Source organism: Gekko japonicus, unplaced genomic scaffold (assembly GCF_001447785.1).
Source record: "Gekko japonicus isolate JY-2015 unplaced genomic scaffold, Gekko_japonicus_V1.1 scaffold19, whole genome shotgun sequence".
NCBI classification, from domain to species: Eukaryota; Metazoa; Chordata; class Lepidosauria; order Squamata; family Gekkonidae; genus Gekko; species Gekko japonicus.
This window is the reverse complement of record NW_015164664.1, coordinates 2030502-2052286: the sequence shown is the minus strand read 5'-3', so window position 1 is coordinate 2052286 and position 21785 is coordinate 2030502. Positions and strand designations below refer to the sequence as shown.

The window sequence follows — 21785 nt, the reverse complement described above, 5'->3', positions numbered from 1 at the left end:
CAAATCGCGTCGCCGGAGAACTCTTCCCCCGGCCTCCCTCTCCTCCTCCTCCTCCTCCTCCGCCACACACATCGACTCTCCTCCTCGCCTCTTCCTCCTCCGCCCCCTCCTCCTCCTCCTCCTCTCTGAAGGTGGCTAGCAGGAGCGAGGCAACATCTGCAGGGCTGGATGGCAGACTAGCAGGGGGCAGAGCCAGCGAGCCGAGCGGTGGCTCCGGGGGGAAATCGGGGGTCCTTTTTCTTTCTTTTCTTTTCTCCTTCCCTCCCCCTCCTCTTCCCCCACCAGAAGAGCGGATTTCACGTTTTGCCGAGTCCATTTGCGGGCGTTTGTTCCTTCACCACCACCACCACCACCACCCCGGGATTTTCTCCATTGGCAGAGGATGCCTCGTTGAGGAGATGCTGGATGCCAGAAGAAGCTGGTTCCTTGAGGAGCACTGAGCAGCGCGGGGACCCCCCCCCCCCCCCCCCAAAAGCGTTTCATGTGATTTTTTTTTTTGTAAACCCAGCCAACCAAGGACATTGTTCGTTGCTCCTGTCTCCCGTTGGAGAGGGTGATTTCCAGAAGCACCATCCTCCCCTCCTCCCCTCCCCACCAGACCTTCCTTTTCCCCTCCATGGTGTTGGTGGAAATGTGGAGATTTCAGGCAGACAGACTGAGTGGATTCATCTCTGCTTTAGCAGCCCTTTGTCTCGCCTGCTGTGCCCAAAGGTAAGCTGATTCGTTTCCAGGGTGCTGTCGGGGTGGCCGGAGGTGTTGTTGGCGCCCATGCATTGCTTTCCTGCTGCTGTCGTCTGGGGAGTGGGGCTAGCTTGAAGGGTACACTAGTAGCGGGGTGGGGTGGGGAGCTCATCTCTCAGTGCATCTGCTGTGGATTAAGTCACCAATGGGGTCTGTTTGTACAATTAGGTGGTGGGGACTGGAACCCGGCTCCCCAAGTGACCACATGGAGCCCGCCACACACCATTGCATATCCAGCCAGGCGGTGCATGTGTGGCCACATCACAAACACCACACAGTCCATGTTTCTCGGTTGGGGCAGTGGATATGTGCATGCAAATGGCATCACGGAGGCACCCGGGACATTTGCATAGCCAGACATGGATAGTGTCTCCAGACTCGGTGTGACCTGCGCATACTGAGGAAGAGGTGCAGAACCTCTGTCTCAGCATCCATCCATCGATGGCACACATTTTTTGTGGAGAGTGTGCAGAGCTGTCTTGACACAAGCCCCCCTTGTGCTTCTGGTGCTGGCGCTCGCTGGCGTTCACTGACCCAAGCAGGCTTGCATCTAGCTGTGATTCAGACATTTGGTGAGGAGGACATGTTATTCCTACCTGTGTGCCCCTAATCAGATGTACAGAAGTGCTTGGCAGAGATCCATAGACAGAAGGCTATCCCAGGACAAGGGGTCCAGGTCCCACGCACAGATCATTTCTGCACCCTACAGGTGACCTAAAGCCTTCAGGCGCCTTAGTCTTACCAAGGAGATAGTTCTTCTGCCCCAGGTGGGGTGTGGTGAGCCAGATGTAGTTTTGCTGTGCAAACAGATCCTACTTGTGATCTCTTGCTTAGCGGTTATGACTCCCTCCTATAAAATGAAGACAGTCATTCCTCCAGGCCATCCTGAAATCCAGTAAGCATAAAGCGGAGTTACTGCAAAGAGTTATTGTCCTATATGGGATCCCAGGCGAACTCTTCCAAATGTAGACATTTTGCCATTTGAGGGGGAGTGTTAATTGACTCAGTTTCAGACCAGACTAGAGACCATTCAGCCTGCCTCAAATATGGATCAGGCCTTAAAGTCTTCTAGGCCCTGGTGCATGCTAATACCATCATCTCACAGCCGGGCCTGGGACCTGGTCTCAACCCATCTTACTTTTCTGCATATCCAACTGATATCTGGAAATTAATCTTCTCCAGATTAATTGAAGACTAGATTTTTGGGGGGGTGGAGGGTAATAATCCAAAACTACCTACTGTGGTTTTAGGGTAGAATAATATGCCTACTTATATGAAAAATAGATCTCTGCAACATGAAAGCTTGCTATAGACATAGCTGTCTCTCTGAGATAACCATCTAAATCAATGTTATAGCTTTTGTGCAAGAATTAGTTGTACGGGCACTAGGCAAAGCGGAGTATACATCTACCTGCACATCTATCAACTCTGTTTAACCAGAGTATGTATACAAACATGGATTGTAAGTAGAAAGAAGGAAGGGGCCCTGCTCCTTGGAGACACATCATCAGCAGACACTTTGAGCTGTTTTTCTATATACCTAGAACAAGTGCCAACACCTCCCCCAAAACCTCTGGCTTACTCTGATGTATCAAATGAAAGATGCCTGCATTAGCAATCTGTGTGCTTACTCTCTGAGATCCTAACTCATGCCCCCCAGTTTGCATCCTTGCACACCCGCAGCACAGAGACTCAGCCTGGAGAGCAGCAATCACCAGCTCCTACTGGTTTGAGCTTTCTGCAAGTGGGACTGCTCTGCAGTTGCCAGACCTTAGCCAGGGCATTGTGGCCTTTGAAGCCAAGTTTTGGCCAAAGAGTGGCTGGTCATGGTGGGGAGATGGAGTTCTAGAGCCAATTGACTGAGAGGTCAGGCACTCGGCTTGCCCCCAATCCCACTGCCTCCCGAAAAAGGTCAGGCCAAGCTGTACCCAAGCCAAGGCAGGCCTCCTCTGAATCTCACCTAGCTTATTTGCACCCACAGTCCCAGAGGTGCACGGTGCCATTCCCACCGTATTAGCTCCGTTGGTATGAGTCACACACAGTTAGGTGAGGGGACTGAATGGTCTTTTCTTGATCCATTAATGATCAGCATAGGCCCCAGTGCTGCCTGGATGGACAAAGACTAGGCAGTGCCAGAAGGTGCCCGGAGAAAAAGCAAACACCTGTGGGCCACCAAAGATGTCTTAGCCTTTGGGCTAAGCAAGCACTTTGCTCAATGGCATGGCATCCCTATGCAACCTCCTTGCATAGAGCAAGGCTAGAGAAACTATGTGCAGTCCAATTGCGTTTCTGAGCTCCCTCCTCTTTAGCTACAGTGTTGTGCTTGTCCCCCCCCCCGCAGGAAGTGTTTATACAGTCATACACCCCACACACACACACACACACATAAACAGACACACACCTTGGGTTGGAAAGCAAAATCATCAGCTTCTAGGTGTAAATGAGCAGGCTTAGGCAGAGATGGCATCCTCCGCCACATGGATGCAAAGATGGAGTCTTGCCTCTCATAGTCTGCAGGGGCAGTTGCTCTCCGGAGCAAAGAACATCCATGTTCAGGGGCTTGAGAACCCTCTTCTGTGCCTTGAAGTGGGAGGGGGAGAGACAGAAAACGTGTCTGTTTGCAGAGAGGTGCAAGCAACCTGGGGATGTTTGGGGTGTAAAAGGGAGGGGGTGTGGACTGGCGGAGGAAGGAGACTTGTGAAACGAATGCAGACGCTGTGCGTGTGATAGATCAGGCAGAGGCTGTGAACAGGGTGGCGGGTGTGTGCAGGAGGAGAAAGGACAGCAATGAGGGTGAGTGTTGGGATAAGACACACACACACACACACAACACTGGGCATCAGGTGTGTGTAGGAAGGCATGCTGGGGACCACTGACAATTTGCAGAAGAAGGATAAGGTTTGTAGAAGCCAAACAGTGCCAACAGGCCCTTTGGGTTAGCAGTGGGGCTAGAGAAACTGGCCCTGGGTGGGGAAAATGATTAAAACCATGGGTCAAGGAAGACTTTCATGAGCTCTTCCTTCCAACTGCGCTAGGGCTCTTTCTGTGTGCCATTCATGCATGTTTCCAAGTGAAAGGAATACTAGGACAGAACCTCAGGGTTGCCAAAAGAATGTATGTGTGAGCAAGCTCATGTGTATGCACAGTAGGAGGAAAGGCCTAGATATGCAGGAGAGGTGGCAGGAGTGGGTGTGGATCTGAGTTTGCCTCCCCAGGTTACCAGCCTCCTTACAACAGCCCCCAGAATTCTTCCTTCCTTGCTTAAATAGACAGGTATATCCCCACTTTACTTCCTGATAAGGACCCAAAGCACATGCTCCTTCATTTTTATCCTTAGAACATTTTATCCTCATGACAACAACCCTGTGAGGTAGGTTAGGCTGAGAGAGAGTGATTGGCTCAAGATCACCCAGCAGGTTTCCATGGCAGAAAACGGGTCTCCTAGATCCTGGACCAACTCAAATCACCACACTACCCTGGCTCCACATACTCTCCACCATACTGACCCTGGTGCCACCCCTGCCCCCGGCCAAATCCAATATAGACAGAAGCACTTTGGCTTGTTATCAGGTACCAGATTCTGCCATTTCTGAGAAGCCAAGCAGGAAATGTGCTTGCGGTGGGCTGATGGGCACTGGGCCACATGCTGCTTCTGTTGGGGGCAGTGATGGTAACGAGGCCTTGTTACTCTTCTGTCTTTCAGCCCATCCACTGGGAATATTTCGGTGGTGAAAGGGATTGTGGACAAACTGCTGAAGGGATACGATGTCCGTCTCCGGCCTGATTTTGGAGGTAGGCTTGTCCCTTTTTTCTCATTGGCTGAGGGACGTGGTGGTGGGGGGAACACTGAGGATTGTTTGCTTGTCATTTCTCAAAGCAGCCTGTGAGACATCTTTTGCAACTCTCCATTTGCTTCCCTGCCTTGCTCCATCCTTTCCTTTCCTTTGTCCTCTCTCCCTCTCCCTCTCTGTGCCTTCTGGTTGGTAAACCTTGCCTTGTCTTTTCCCTGTACCCTCCCCCCCATCTCTCTCTCCCCATTTCCTCTGCTTGGCTCTGACATACAATCCAGCAGCCAGATGAACGATGCCAGGTCAAATTCAGCATCCTTCCTAGTCTACTCAGGGTTGAGATGTTGGGGGGGGGGAGCAGCCATTGTCTGTCTGGGGCTGGCATTTCTGCGGCCGCTGCAATGGCCACATTCCTTGGAGACACATCTGAGCCCTGCTCTCCTCCTCACAAAACACCAGACCCTTCCTGGCCCACAAGCATCTCTCCCCCTCTGTTGTGGTTGGCATGTCAGTTTGCCTGGCAGTGTGTTGGACCCATCCATCCATCCATGTCTCCTCTGGCTGAGCAACGAGTATACATGGAGCTCTCGCTTGCGTTGTTGCTCTCAAGTGCTACTAATACAGAATGAAATATTCATTCAGGAGAAGCCAAGAGCTTACATGAGATGGAGGAGTCTGCTCAGCTCAAAAAGGGGGAACCCACAAGCACCAGAAACAGTCTCAATAGGATGTTAGTTGATGTTGGTTTTGGCCTTTGATGGCAGAACTTGTTGCCCTTTGGCGCACGTTTCGATGGAGATAATATTTTCATAAATCTGTATTGTATTATCTTGTGCTTCCTCTTTTGTTTTTGCTTTGTGGAATACCCACAATACCCCACCTTCTGGAAAGGGAGTCTTCTTGCTGACAATTTGAGGGTTCCTGACTGCTTCTTCCTACCTTTGAGCTCAGTTTGGCATGTGCACTTATAAAGCAGCAAAGCATTACAAGCCCCCAGGAAGAGTTTGGCAGGGCCCTCTTTTGCCAAGTCCTCAAGAGCTCAGAAGCCAGAGGTCAACAGCATGGCAGTAATTGGGAGTTCTGCCATTTAACACATTGCTCCTGCCCTGTGCACCCGTATCAACAGTGCTTTGGGGGAGTTAAAGTAGAGTAGACAGCTCTGGGGTTGTGAGAAGGCTGCATAATGTATGTGTGTGTGGGGGGTATTGGTTAGAGACTGGTGTGGGAAAAAGTTGAGACAGACAATTCAGGGTGGTGCATTTTTTGAATGAAATCCAGAAGGAGCCAGTGATAAAGCTTCTTTGAGCACAATGTTGCCAGGTCTATTCATTTGATTTAAATATTTATATCCTGCCTTTCCACTGTAACCTCCAGGGCATCTGGCAATCATTAAATAAAATACAACCAACACAACATCAGATTAAAACATAGCAAATCAACGGAAACCAGTTTTTTAAAAGCCCAGCAGCAGTAAAAATAAGAAGCTAGAAAGATAATCATTCCCCAAACCAGAGAACAACAGTCTTTTCCCTGGCATTCACTGGTACCATACATGTCTCTAAGGAGGCTGTTCCATAAGTGGGCCTGATCCCTGATTGCTGTTTACCTGGCCACTGAAGGCAGGAAGATCTTAAACAGAATGATAACAGAGAAGGAAGTCTTTCCAGTACCTTGTCTCCCAGACCCCTGAGGGTCTAGGAAGTCAAAACCAGCACTTCCAATTGTGCCTAAAAAGAAAGTGCTAGCCATTTAAGACATTTTAACAACCGGGAGGTATGATCAGATTGCTAATCAAGATTTGCCCATCTACTGGCTGTGTTCTGAAACAACTCAACTTTTCCAGTTGTCTTCAAAAGCATATCCATATAGATTGCACTGAAGTAATCTACCCTGGATGTTCATAGAATCATAGGATGTTAGAGTTGGAAGGGACCTTGCAGGTCATCTAGTCCAACCCCCTGCACTCTGCAGGAGCATAGCCGAAATGTTGTTAGACCATGGATAACTGCCTTTCGGGGTGGGGTTGGGGGTCAGCTAGTACATCAACCTACCCTGGTGGAAAGTGCTTAATGCCAGATATTACCTGGGTACTGAATATAAGGGCCAGATCTAATAGCATCCCCCAGATGACAAATTTGATCTTTGGGTGGGGGAAATGCAACCACATCTGAAATAACGATGGTTAGCTTTTTTGGGAGGGGGGTGTTAATCTGGACTGAGCTTTATTTCATGAGCCTTCAGGCAGTGCATTACTGATTCCAGACATCAGCTCCAGAGGAGAAATGTGCCATCGGCCCTCTGAGGATGCTTCACTCCCAATCACTCCTAGGAGTTTCATATGTAGCTGGGTGGGGGATGACCATCATTATTCAAAAACATCAGTTCCAAAGAAGACAGCAAAAGTCCCCAGATCTCCTTCTGGAACCTATCTGATAGGGAAGGAAGGACCACCCAAGTACAGCACCTCCCACCTTTAGCCAAGGAAGAAGGATACCACAATTAATGGCACTGAACAGTTCTATTTCTGGGAACGTACAGTTTGTATATGTGGCTGGGTACCTACTGAGTCATTCACACACACACACCCCATTTTGCAGGTGAAGCTGTAATGGCAAGCCATGTGGGTGCAGTGGCTTCCTATGCATTGGTGTTGAAATGCAAGAGGGATTGCACTGGAGGGGCTAAAAATGCAGCAGCTGGCACACGGTGTCACACTGCTTGCCAGCAGAAGTTTAAAATGTCTGGCAAACTGTGATGTAGACTTGTATGAACCGAGCCAAAGCAGACTCTCCCAAGTCACATGCATGGATCCAGTCACAGCTTACAAATTTAGAGCTGCAGAGGCGAGACCAAAGCAGCAGAGCACAACACATCAAAGATCTTTGGGCAAAGTGCCTTGGGAGGGTTCCATGGTGATGCCTGCTGTCCCTGGGACCAATGGCCCTTCACAGCGACTTGATCTGCAAGCAGCTGCAAAGCCTCCCCTGTGCCTTTCGTTGATGGCAAGTAAGGCCACAGTCTAGGGAACACTGCAGAGAACTGGTGTATCTAACCTACAAGGTCTTGGTCCCCTTTACAAGACCATGTGAGGCTCCAAATACGTTGCAGAGGCAGCTCAGAACATGACAAAAGTGTATTGCCCAAGGGCAAAGGAACAGGAGACATGGTCAGTCAAAGGCTGGGAGAATAAAGTTTGGGCTATCCATAGGAGCCTCAAGTGAATGGAGCAAAGGAGGGGCATCTGTAGCAGCAGATCAATGAAGGAGTTCCCCAAGCACAGCTCAGCACTGCAGCCTTAAGGACAGCAAAAGAAAGGGATGTCTTGCTCAAGGTATCTGACAGGCTTCAGTCACCTCACCTCCTCCCTGTTCCTCTGCTCTTTTAGGCTCCCTAAATTTGCTAATCTGCCCATCCAGGCTTGTGGGGGGAAGGGAGGAGAAGAGGAAAGAGAGAGAGCTCCAACTAATTCTGAAAGGAGGGCAGGCCTGTTGGGGATTGCAGTTCACTTTTTAATTTGGAGATGCTTTGTTAGCTTCGGGCAGAGCTGAGTGGCTGAGAAGCACCAGCCGTTTCCCTGGAAGCCCTTAAAAACTGACGAGTGGGCTGGATTCTCAGGGTCACCTGGCACACCCCAACTAGCATCCTCCCCACCCACATTTTGTCCAAGATTTCAAAGCCCTATTAATTCTTCCCTTCCCTTCCTTTCCTCTTCTGTCTTCTGTCTCTTGGCATGATCCCTCTTCCTTTTTAAATAAGAAAAGTAAAACAGTGAGGTAACAGAGAAGTCTCCTAAACATCTTCTGAACAGAAAGCGGAGCTGTTCATCAAATGGGCCACCATGTGAAAAGTATGGGCAGGGCAGAGAGAGGGCCCCCCCCATGTCAAGTTCTCTTCTTCTCTGGCAGTTGGTTCAGATATTTTCTAGGAGCAAGTTCCCCCGCTGTATGCAGCAATACACCAGACAGGGCCTTGCTTCCTCGGGCTTTCAGTGTAGGCTTGCCAACCCCCAGGTGAGGCCTGGAGATCTCCTGGGATTACAGGTAATCTCCAGAAGACAGAGATTGGTTGCCCTGGAGAAAATGGCTGCTTTGGAGGGTAGACTCTGTGGCATTATACCCCACTGAGGTCCCGCCCCTCTCCAAACCCCGCCCTCCTGGGCTCCACCCCCAAATATCCAGGAATTTCCCAATCCGGAGTTTGCAACCCTATGCCACAGGGCTTTCCAGATGATCAAAGCATGCAAGGAGGATCCTGTTGAATTTAGAGCATGTTCTCCATAAGTAGAGGAGGAATTGTGGAATTTGAAAAGAATGATGGTTTTTAAAGTTGCCTGCTCTTTGCCAGTGTGGTATAGTGGTGGGAGATCCAGTTTAGAATCCCCCAGTCCACCATGGAAGCTCACTGGGTGACTTGGGCCAGTCACTCCTTCTCAGTAGAATTTACCTCACAAGATTGTTGTTGTGAGCAAAAGGTAGAGGAAGGGAGAACGATGTTGTAAGCCCCTTTGGGTTTCCACTGGGATGAAAAGTGGGGTATAAAGACATAAAGTGAGGAAAGATACAGGTGTTGATGAAGGCACCTTTATGTTTGCCCCAGCAGGGCAAATAGAGGGACCCCAGGGCTATTTTGATTTAAGGAAATGGAATGGGACAGGGAGTCTTAAACTCACTGTCTCCTTGTGCCATGATCCCCATCCAAATTGGGACAACGGGCACTGGATTTTTAGACCTAAACAAAAATTACGGGGAACTTAATTTGGAGATGCTGTCTCCTTGTGCCATGATCCCCATCCAAATTGGGACAACGGGCACTGGATTTTTAGACCTAAACAAAAATTACGGGGAACTTAATTTATGGAACTCCTAGCATATCGTCTGTTTGAGTTCCCATGAAATTAATTCCTCTCTATGTATCAAGCCCTTGTATTCATCGCCAGTAGGTAAGAGTCCCTGTCTGACACAAACCTCTTATCTGTCTCTCAATGGCAAAGCAGTAATCATGTCATCATGATTATGTGGCAGAACAGAAGCCAAAGGCTCCAAGCAGAATCCACATTCTCAAGAGCTCTCTGTGTGTATATTTTTGGGGGGATGTCTTTAGGGTTGCCAACTCTGGGTTGGGAGATTCCTGGAGATTTGGGTGGGTGCTGGGAAGGATGAGGCTTGGGGAGAGGTGGAACCACAGAGGGACATGATGCCATAGAGTCCACCCTCCAAAGCAGCCAGGGGGGCTATTCTCCAGAGATCAGTTGTAATTCAAGTAGATCTCCAGGCCTCACCTGGAAGTTAGCAACCCTAGTTCTCAAACATGATCATATTGCTTTTCCAAGCATCACCCTTAATTTGCCCAGGAGTAATTAGGAGGATGGAGTATTAGAAAAAGATGGCACTACAAATGGGAGGTGGTACCAATTTTGCCATCCTTTTCATTCTCACATTGACAGCAGGTGTTCCTGAGCCAACTCACTCTCTATAGCATCTGTACAAGCAGTCCTTGGGGGGGGGGGATTGGCAATCTAGAGGTGAGCCAGGCTCTGACCCAAGAAGGGAACCAGACAGCTATTGTTGGGATGAAGCTCTTCTGCCCATCCCGACACAGCTTCTGTTTTTCCTTGACTAATCAGGCAGGTAGCCTTGCAGAAGAAGGGACAGAGAAGCCCCAATCCCTGGAGCTTTTAGATATCAGGTGAGAAAGGTAGGCATATGCTCAACATCTGGATTTTGTATGGGGTAGGGATGCCAGCCTCCAGGTAGGACCTGGGGATCCTCTGGAATTACAGCTCATCTCCAGACTACAGAGATTACTTCCTCTGGATTAAATGGATGTTTTGGAGGGTGGACTCTCTGACATTGTACTCCACTAAGGTCCCTGTTCTCTTCAGTCTCCATCCCCAAATTTTCAGGAGTTTCCCAACCTATATCTGGCAACCCTACACCCTCCATCCCCTGCTGGTACCCAGAGGGGACCTGGCAACCCTAGTTGAGGACCTCCCCCCCATCACATAAAGAATGGAGAAAATATATACATCATATATGAAATAAGCTTTGCGTGAACAGAAGGGTAGTAAATGCGTTTGCAAAGTTGAATGATCCCTACAGAGGGGAACTTGGTATTCTCATATTTATTTACATATTCATTTAGCAAGTATATATGCCACCTCTCCAGAAAAGCTGCCTGAGGCAGCTGAGATGGTAAGATGATAAAGCAGCATAAAATTCATTAAAAGTAACAAACTATTAAAACCCTAGCCATTAAAAACCCCAGCCAGAGCATAAAACATTTAGCAATCTAATATGGTTCTCATAAAATAGACTTTAGGCTAGAAGCATACTATAAAAACAATTTTAAAAGGTCAACACCTTAATTAAAAACCTGGGTACAAAGAAATGTTTTGGCCTGGCACCTAAAAGAATGGGTTTTGGAGTTGTTGTTTTTTTGCCAAGCAAGCCTCAAGGGGGAAGGCATTCCACAAGCAAGGGGCCACCACTGACAAAGCCCTGGCTCTGGTAGTCTCATTTCTACTGGTGGGAGGAGGATCTCAGTTTCCAGGTGAGGCAACATAGGAAACAGTGTCTTTTAAAAGAATGTTAGAAAGAAGAGGCTCAACAGTTTTTGCGAGAAATTTAGAGCTTGAACTGCACAGAAGCTGGTTTAGGAACATCGTTGCAGACCCACAAAGGAGTAAATGGCCCAGGGAGGCTGTGAAATCTTCTTAGTCTAAAAGAAAAAAACAACAGACTTCAGCCAGGCATGTTTGAGGAAGAAATGTTGTTCCCTCCGGGCAGGGGGAGTTTGGTCCCTACAACTAGGATTGCTAACTCCAGATTGGAAAATTCCTTATGATTTGGGGGTTGAACTTGAACATGGGGAGGGGAGAGATCTTGGGGGCAGGGTATAATGCCATAAAGCCCATCCTCCAAAGTGGTCATTTTCTCTAGAGGAAATGATCTCAGTTGTCTGGAGATCTGTTGTAATTCTGGGAGTTCTCTAGGCCCCACCTGGAAGTTGGCAACCCTACTTTCACCTATGTGACAGTGGCTTTAGTCAATTATCTTTCTTGTGGAAAGTAAGGGAATCATTACTGAAACAGAAACTGGCTGTTCCCACAGCCACAGGGTGGGTGTGGAGAACAGTTGCTAACCGAGAAGGCTCCCAACTGTCCCACCGCTCTAGTCAACAAGCATTTGGGAAATCTTGAGGCCTTTTGGTGTGAGCTAAAGATTGGAGTGGGGAGAGGCACAGAGAGAGGGAGGAAGTTTTTCCTCAGCCACATCATACTGAACATGGCATCCATTGCCTCAAATATCTTCTACCCCTTCTTAAATTCACTGTATTTTGTAAAAAATCCAGCCCTTTAAATGAACGAGCAAAATATTCATGGGGAGAAGCACAATAGGAGCTGCAGAGAACCCTTTGAAAAGGCAGAGATCTCCTCACAACCTGAGAATATGTTGTTGTTCTGGACTTAGTCGAGTTCATCTGGTACCCCACCTTTTAAAACATATAGCTCCTTAGGCTACTGTGCATCCTGAAACCATTCGGAATTAAGAATTTCATGGCAGCTCTGTAGGCTGTGAGCTTTGGACAGTAGCCCTGTAATTCTGTCAGCAAGGAGACTGCTCTTTGGATCAGAAGTGCTCATATACAAATGGATGACCTGATCCTGCCTTCTAACTGAAATTTGGCTGGATAGCTGAGATTCTAGATTCTAAATCTTTTTACTTGGAAGTAAAATGAGGGGTGTGGTAATTTGCCAGGATCATCCTCAGTCTGGACTGGTGGTCATTAGCTCCTGTATGTACCGCTTTTACTTCTCCCCGATTTCCTATCCTGTGATGGAGAGAGGTGTGGGTCTGGTGATGTCTGGTGGAGGGAGGGGGGGCTCTGAGAACCTCCTCTGCCATTTTATGGAGTGAGGGGCTTGACAGGATAGTTTTCCGTAGCTGTGGGTCACTGAGAGGAGCATGCAGGGCCTGAATTTACACAGAACACTGCAACATGAAGCCTCTCCAACTTCCCGGCTTAATGGCAGGTCTCCTCTGACTGAAAATAAATCTGAAACCCAGCCATGACAACACGTGCTAATGCGGAACTATAAACAAATGCCGACTGCAACGTGTGATTTCTTCATTAAAATTTCAAAAAGGAGAGGAAATACCTCCTTGTGGTTCCTTTGATAAATATGATGTGTCGACAATTTTTTTGTTTTGTTTTTGGTTGATGTGTGGTTACAAATGCTTCCGTGATTTTTTGATGCTCTCTTGAGCTGGATATGAAAAGAAGCACACACATTAACCCATTAAAATGAATCAGGCTCAGTATGTTTTGTTGAGCTAGACAAGGTGAGTTCAGAAATCACAGATTTGGATGGGAAAGTCATAGGTCAAGGATGCTACAGTGCAGTCCTCTTTATATATAAAAAAGTTCCTATGTAGATCCTCTGCCCTGCTGGACACAAAACCTTGCTGGCATAACACTTTGGGGGCCTGATAGGGTCAGGGGTCTCAGAAATGATGTCATTGGATCCACTGCAAACACACAGTAGGGCACAGAGATAATGATAAGGAAAGAAGGGGTACCGTCATAACAATTTTCAGAACATTCTGTTACATCATACCGGTATCTCCCATAACAGAGCTGAGCTTTTATTCTGATTAGGTAGGAGAAGGAAACAAGGCTCCCTTCTGCCACATCCAGCATTCAACACATCGCGAAGGTTATTTGTTTGGTTTTTTTTAATTTTCCTTCATTTATACCCCACCTTTCTCCCCAATGGGGACCCAAAGCAGCTTGCATCATTCTTCTCTCATACATTTTATTCTCTCCTTGAGGGAGGTTAGGCTGATGATGTGTGACAGGAGGACCAAGGCTTCTATGGCACAGCAGGATTTTGAGACTGGGTCTCCCAGATCCTAGTCCGATACAAGTCCTGAAGTTATCCCCCCCAAAAAAAAAATTAGGCAGAACCAAACCTGAACAGGATGATAGTAAAAACCTCATGGTTGCCTGGAACCTGAATGGGAACTGAGTCCTTAAACACAGATCCACACAGAGGTCATTTTGGGGGGGATCGCAGTTCCCCCGGGTAAGGTACGGGGGACGGGGCACATGACGAAGCCCCGCCCCCTGCTTCCGGCAGCTCCGCTTCTGGCCCTCATTCAGCCAGGAGGAGGCAGGAGAAGAGGGAGGGTAAGTTGCTTCCTCCCTGCCTCTCCCCACCCCTGCCTGCCTGGGGCCAGGGAGGGCCTTTGCGGGGCTTCCTTGCACTCCCGCCGGCCTTGCTGGTCCACCGCCGGGCCCCTCATGGGACTCGGCAGTGGAGCTGCAAGGTCGGCGGCTGGGACCCTTGGGGGCGGGGTGTGTGGCCTTATAACACACTTCCAGTGATGTCAGGGGGTGTGGCCTTATGACACACTTCCGGTGATGTCAGGGGGTATGGCATATGCTAATGAGTTATGCTAATGAGTTCCCCTAGCTCTTTTTCTATGAAACGACCCCTGGATCCACACCAATAGTTGGTACAAAATAAGGACCTCATGTGGTTCTTTTGAGGGTGATAAGACAGCCCCCCTCTTTTCAACCTTACAGAGGCAGGTGAAAAATACGTTTTCCATAGGAGAAGAGGAGACAATCCAGGAATGGGGAGGGGGGTTGGTTGGTTCTGGGACGGGTAAATTATCTTGTCTCCTTCATTTTCTTTGACCTCAAGTTAGGAATGCCAGCCTCCAGGTGGGACCTGGGGATCCCCTGGAATTACAGCTCATCTCTAGACTACAGCGACCAGTTCTCCTGGAGAAAACAGATGCTTTGGAGGGTGGACTTTATGGCATTGTACCCCACTGAGGTCCCTGTCCTCCCCAGGCTCTATCCCAAAATCTCCAGGAGTTTCCCAACCTGGAGCTGGCAACCCTACACCTTCATCCCCTGCCGGTGGCTGGGGGGACGTGGCAGCCCTATCTCAAGTGCAAACTGCTTTTCTCAGCTAAAGACAAAATGAAATCTAATTTAATTAAGCTGTGGGCTAGTAGGACATTTCTATAAACTTGTACTTCAAATGATGTCTGGAATGTTTTCAGTCAGAACCAAATGACTAGTTCAGATTATGTCCCAAATCTTCTCTGAGCATTCAGAGTTCCAGGAAGTGTTCTGAGAAAGGGCTGCAAAAGTATTGGCCCCTAACTGAATTCTTTGATCTACGAGCCTCTTGTTGAAAGTGAAAATGAGAAGAGAAGACTGGCCTCACTAGAGAAAACCAAAGTGTGTGAAGTTCGGCCTTCTGTCTCCATCAACAACTGCAAACCAAGGCTGAAGGCACTTGCACAAGCAGGGCAAGGCCGCATGGCTTGGCTCCCCCCCCCCATTGTCTAACTCCCCAGCATCTCCCACTCTAGGGCACACTGCCTCTGAACATGGAGGCACCATTGAACCGTCATCGCCAATAACCATTGTTAGAGCTGTACTCCATGAACTTGTCTAATTCTCTTAAAAACCATCTCCGCTAATGGCTATCCCCTCATATCTTAGGGTTCCATACTGTACGAAGGAGCATTATCTTTTATCAATCTGGAGCCCACCACTAGTCATCTTCAGGGGGGAATCTCAGTTCCTAGTACTGGGAGAAAGGAATGTCTGTGTCTGTGCTGCAGAGATGCAGAGATTTTATAAATGTCTGCCCCCCCCCCAGCCATCTTTTCTTCTGAACTAAAAAACCTGAAACATGTTAGACTTTTCTTGTAGGAAAGTGCTCTAAGCCTTTGATCCCATTAAACAAAGTGGGACTTACGTCTGAGAAAATACAGTTAGAATCCATCTATATGATGCCCTTCTGTCATTTTTGAGATGCGGTATAGCCTTCTGTAAACGGGATGGCCAGAATTGTATTCAGTATTTTAAGTGTGCCTGTGTTTATGTAATGGCATTCATGCTGGATGTTTTTTTCCCCAGTGCTAGGAGAGATGAAAAAGAAAAATACCTGAAATGAGCTAAAATTATATTTTCTATTCCTGCAATGCCAGTTGATGTAGAATGAATTTCTGTCCCTCCATATTATCTCCGTCCACTCAGTTGTCAGATATGATTGACATCATTCTGGATGATGTGGCATGAGTGCATTCAAATGGCATGTTTTTTTTTTAAAAAAGTCTTAAATATTCATTTTATAGGAGCTACACAGCAGCTGTAATGAGTTTTGTATTAATAATTCCATATAAAATGCATCTGAACCAGCTCAAAGCTGTTGAATCAGTGACCAAACCATTATTTCAAAGTTAATGTCTGAACCAGAACTGAACTGGAGAGTTCCCCCACCCAAAAAATGTTAATGAACATGAAGCAGGAATACTGCTGAAATCTGTAATAATTTGACTCTGCTTCAGAGGCAGTCAGACAGGTGATTCCAAGGCAAATCAATTTACTGTAAAGACCTGAGACCCACCTACTTGGATTGTGGTTTGTCAGGAAGAAGGGAAAATGTGCTTGCCCAGTCAGGTTTGTTCTCCCAGACTAACTCAAGGGTCAGAGAGGTAATGACACCACAAACCACATACAAATCTCCAACCCAAGATTCTGACTCCTTGTCATGAACTCTCTGGGTGGTCTCAGGCAAGCTTCTTGCTCTCAGCTCCTCCTCCCCACTAGTGTTTCCTCTATGCTGAGTTAGTGTGAGCTAGCTCACAGTTTTTTAGACTCTGGCTTACACACTTTTGTCTTAGCTCAGGAAGGAGGGCTCCAGAGCAAACTAATTTATGCAGTAGCCAAATCGCTTGCTCAATACTCTAATGCCAGTGGCTCACAAGGTAGAATTTTTGCTCACAAGATGACACAGCTTAGAGGGAGCATTGCTCCCCACTACAGGGGGGGGGTGTAATAAAGTACACCTGTCTTCTAGGATTGGGAGGGAAGGTGGCATGGTACAGCCTGATCTTCTCAGATCTCAGAAGCAAAGCAGGGTCGGTACTTGGAAGGGAGACCACCAAGGAGGACTCTGCAGAGCAAGGCAATGGCAAACCACTTCTGCTTCTCAGTTGCCTTGAAAGCCCCTTGTGGGAGTTGCCATAAGTTAGCTGCAACTTGATGGCACTTTATACATACATACGCATGCACACACATGTTCCAGGGTTATTGTAAAGACTGTAACAAGGCAATATTTGTGCAGAATAGGGTTGGGAAATACCTGGGGATTTTGGGGGTGGAGCCTGGGGAGGGCAGGGTCTAGGGAGGGGAGGGACCTCAGCGGGATATAATGCTATAGAATCCATCCTCCAAAACAGCCATTTTCTCCAAGGGAACTGATCTTGGTCATATGGGGATCAGCTGTAATAGCAGGAGTTCTCCACGTGCCACCTGGAGGTTGGCAACCATAGTGCAGATCTTTGAGCATGGATAATTGCTATACAAATGTGAAGAATGAATATTAGCATTTAATGGCATGTCATAGCCTGAATGACTTTTGTAGACATGTCTTAATCTGATATGGTTTGGAGGGTTTTTTGTTGTTGTTTTAATCTGATGGTTTTCATTTGATTGCATGTATTTGGGCTGTTTCTTTGATTTGTTCCATCGGTAGATGTTTTACCCCTCCTTGTGGTAGGCTAGCCCTTAAATAAATAAATAATAAATACATTACTTGTGACAAGAGTTCATGAGAGTAGCCAAGGAAGTTCGCCAGTATAGTAGCCCTTGGCAAACTAGACCCTTTCCCTGTGGGGGCCCCCCCCAAAAAAATCTCTGAGCTGACAGCACCTCCATATTGGCAAGGTTTGCTTTCTTATAATGAGAACTAGAAACATGTCTCTTTTTTAAAAAATTAAGGCCCCGGTCACACGGGAGGCTTTGATCCGCAAGAGGGACGGATCAGGGGTGCATCAAGTGGGCGCGATCACACCGCAACATCTGGGAAGTGGCGCGCACCTGTCCCCGATCCGTCTCTTCCGGCCGAAGATGCGGATCAGAAAAAAACCTACGAAACACTAGTACTTACCAAAAAAATCCGCTGCAGGGGCGGACGTGTGATCGCCGACACGCCCGTCTCTCCCGCAGCATGCAAGGTCCTGCCGAACTGCGCATGCACATGCATGCGCAGTGGGCTCACCTTGCTCTGCGGTCTGTGGCTCCCCCCCCCCGGCATCTGATCGTGCCGGGGAGGAACTGCGCTGCAGCTCAGGGGGATCTGTCTGATCCCGCCGCCTCGCTTCTCTTTTGGTGCGGCTCAAAAAAGCCGCACTTTGGCCACGCCTATTTCTCCCAGTGTGCCGGGGCCTATGTCTTCTACTTACCCAATATAACAATACCCAACAAACCCAAGTTTGTTATATCTATTGCTACAGTCCTTCACATTCATTATCTCAGTAATCTTTACAACTGCCCTGCAAAGTTGTCTATAAGTATTATAAGCCCTTCCTTGCTTGCCTAAGGCCATTGACTGAAGATTTTGTGGCTGGATAAGACTTAAATCTGGGGCTCCTAGTTGCAAAAAGTCACATTCTTAAGCTTTGTGGCTCATTTGCTGAATTAACATGTTTGTATATGATGGCAATTGCAGATTAACTCTAACTTCTGGAATCCAGGACTAAGTTATAGATCTAGGACCACTTTTTCCCATTCTGTGACAGAAAGAGCAACTTTCTGCCCACCAGCTACCACCCTGAGAGAGCAAAGCCTCTCTTCGTCCTGGTGGAGATAATGACATTTGTAGAATTATGCCTATTTGTTCATTTCTTTTTCATTAATTCCTTCTTCATTGGTTTCCGTATGAAACACATTTCTGGCTGTATCTTCTTTGTTTTCGGTTTGATTTTTTAAAAAGTGATTGTAACCCTCATGCAGGCAATCTGGCTTGCCAAGTTTCTGAAATATAGAAGAAAGGGTATCATTGTATGTATTACTTGTAGTGTGGGTAAAAAAGCATACATTTGGAAACCTCCAGAAGGCAGGCAACCTTGAAAGTGGGTACAGAGAGAATTTGGGCTGTTCCTTTGAATTGTTCCATCAGTGGATGTTTTATCCTACCTTCTGGTAGGCCAGCCCTTGGGCACATGTACAGCATATACCATGGAGCTTGCCTCGCCATTGTGTACTATATCATGGGTTTTATAGTTTTTAAATTGTATGTATTGTGTATTTTAACTGTTACCCATGTGTTGTGACCTGCCCTGAGTTTGCTTGCAGGAGACGGCGGGGTAGAAATATCATAAATAAATAAATACATGTGTTCATATGGATGAAATTAAATATGATTTTTAAAAATGTTGTTGCTTTGAGTATTTGCTCAGTATAAAAACAATCTAGAAGCCTGTGCATAAATAAATAAATAAATAAAATAAAATATATAATGCTCACTGCTCAGCAATAGTTTGGTCAATGGGGGGGGGGCTTTTTACCTCCAGGTGTTTTTTGCACTTATTTACAGGATGGATTTTTGCTCGTGCTGTGCTCTGATTGCTATATGCAGGGGTTGGGAAGGGATTTCCCCAGATAGGCATAGGGTTGCCAGGTTCCCCTGGCCACTGGTGGGGTGGGGGGAGAGGGTATGGTTGCCAGTTCCAGGTTGAGGAACTCCTGGAAATTTGGCGGTGGAGCTTAGGGAGGACAGGGACCTCAGTAGGGTATGATGCCAAAAGGTTTGCCCTCCAAAGCATCCATCTTCTCCAGGGGAACTGATCTCTGTAGTCTGGAGATGAGCTGTAATTCCAGGTCCCATCTAGAGGCCGTTACCCCTAGGCACAGCTGATAAGCTACCGTGTTTCCCCGAAAATAAGACACTGTCTTATATTTATTTTTTCTCAAGAAGACACACTAGGGCTTATACCACAAATGCATAGAAATCCTGCTAGGGCTTATTTTTTGGGTAGGTCTTATTTTCGGGGAAACAGGGTAGAAGCTCTCTTGTCTTCCCTTGCAGTGTATAGCTTGGATGCCTGAAGTGGCCCTAACTAGGTTGTTAGGAGGTATACTAGCAGGAGGGCAGAAGACTCATGGCTTGAGTACTGATGAAATTGTAAGCCCCTAAATTGAGTATTCGGTGGTGGTTGTTTTTCCCCAGATTCAGTCAGTAAATTGATTAAAATCGTACAATGATTTAAGATGGGTTGACAGCGCTTGCATGAATAAATATATTACTTGTGACAAGAGTTCATGAGAGTAGTCAAGGAAGTTTGCCAGTATGGTAGCCCTTGGCTACACTAGACCCTTTCCCTCTCATCTTTTTCTCCCCCCCCCAGTCTCTGAACTGACAGCACCTCCACATTGGCAAGGTTTGCTTTCTCATAATGAGAACTAGAAACATGTCTCTAAAAATCAAGTCTTCTGCTTACCCAATATGTTAATGTTAGTTATATCTAGAGTCCTTCACACTCATTATCTCAGTAATCCTTACAACTGCCCTGCAAAATTGTCCAGTATTATAATCCCTTCATTGCTCACCTAAGGCCATTGATTGAAAAATTTGTGGCTGGATAAGACTTAGGTCTGGGGCTCCTAGTTGCAGCAAGTCACATTCTTAAGCTTTGTGGCTCATTTGCTGAGTTAATTTTTTATATGATGGCAATTTCAGATTGACTTCTGGAATCTGGAACTGAGTTATAGATCTAGGACCACTTTTCCCCATTCTGTGACAGAAAGAGCAACTTTTTACCACCCTGAGAGAGCAGAGCCCCTCTTTGTCCTAGTGGTGATAATCACAACAATGACATTTGTAGAATTATACCTATTTGTTCATTTCTTTTTAATTAATTTGCTTTTCATTGGTTTCAGTATGAAACACATTTCTGGCTGTAACCTTCATGTGGGCAATCCGGCTTGCCAAGTCTCTGACATACAGAAGAAAGAGTATCAGTTGTATGTATTACTTGTAGTGTGGGTAAAAAGCAGACATTAGGAAACCTCCAGAAGGCAGGCAGCCTTGAAAGTGGGTCCAGAGAGACATTTGGCAACCCAAGAAAGGCAGGGAGAGGTATCAATGGGGGAGAGCGATCTGCCACTCTAAAAGGCAGGCGGTATAGCACAGCACCAGCAGTATAATCCTAAATCCTGAGAGTAAACCCTATTGAATAGAACTGAGTAGGGTCTTGAGTTGACTTGCTTAGGATTGCTCTCTAAATCCTGTTCTGGTGTCAGGCAGAACTTTCCATCATTGTTCAGACATCAGGCATGAGTTCTGAGTGGGAAACACTCATTGGAATAGTAGTGCCCAGTAGAAATCATTTTAAATGTGTGTGCGCCCCAATGAGTGACACACACAGAGGCAGACAAACTGACTATTAATGTTTGTATACTCAGTATGAGTAACACACAAGAACTCAGTATTTGTACGTGCTGCAAATAATCATTGGAACACACAACACTAATAGGAATGTGTACTCAGACATGAACTGAAATCTTTAATATAGTTGATGTATCTAATCAGATTGCTAAAATTAACAACTATCAGCAATTTACCTTAATATCAGTTATTCCAGAGATCCTCTCCTTTGCACAGAAGCAAAAGCAACAGGAGGGACAGTAACAGGAGCATCTTCAAACCAAAAGAGTAAATAGGTGTTCCCACCACAGATTATCTTTCCAAAGGATGTTTCTGTATGCAGCATTTCCACCCTAATCATTGAATTGGCTTTCTGGCTTTAGGAGGGCTTTCTAGATCTATAACCAGAAATGGGCCCCGTTTGCTTTCTGTTCCTTTAATCCCTACCAAAGAGTTTGAATGAAGTTTTTTTAAAACTAAAGCTAGCCTAAAACAAAAATGGGGGGGCAGGGTAGAATTCTGTGCATACCCTTAGACACTAACATGCTTACTAGCAGAATTAATAGGCACATATTACTAACACTAAAAGGAATAGGAGAAATCATCATACCGGTAAAACTCACACTAACAAAAATGGCAGATCAGCCACACACACTGTTACTCCCAGGTCTGTCACTTGTATAGTAAATGCAGTTTGCAAAGGACCATCATCGGCAGCCTGTGCCTCGCCGGCATAAACTGAAAATAGCATGGGACCAAGATAATAGTCCTAATATCACTGCTGACTGTACTCCCACTATGACTGATTTGATACCGTGGTTTGCCATCGCTCATGCAATATTGTACACTAGCACTTTATTAATGTTTTATAAATGTTCTGTTTTATTTGTTTTATAATCTTTATGTAAGCTGCCTTGAGCCTACTTCAGCGGGAAGGGCGGGGTATCTCTCCTATATAATAATCCTATTTTGGGGTGGCAAGATTCCATGCTCTCCCTCAGCCATTGGCCCGTCAGCCG

General features: G+C 46.7%; 1 protein-coding gene across 2 annotated transcripts in view; it reads left to right on the top strand.

Moving 5' to 3' along the window:
- Positions 1-631: 631 nt before the first annotated feature.
- The window catches only part of LOC107108547 (gamma-aminobutyric acid receptor subunit beta-4), a 91639-nt gene continuing 70485 nt past the window's right edge, over positions 632-21785 (top strand). For both annotated transcript variants that reach the window (XM_015408992.1, XM_015408991.1), the window contains exons 1-2: positions 632-711; positions 4445-4533. In XM_015408992.1, the coding sequence (XP_015264478.1) occupies positions 632-711; positions 4445-4533 (169 nt within the window). The remainder of the gene's footprint in view (positions 712-4444; positions 4534-21785) is intronic.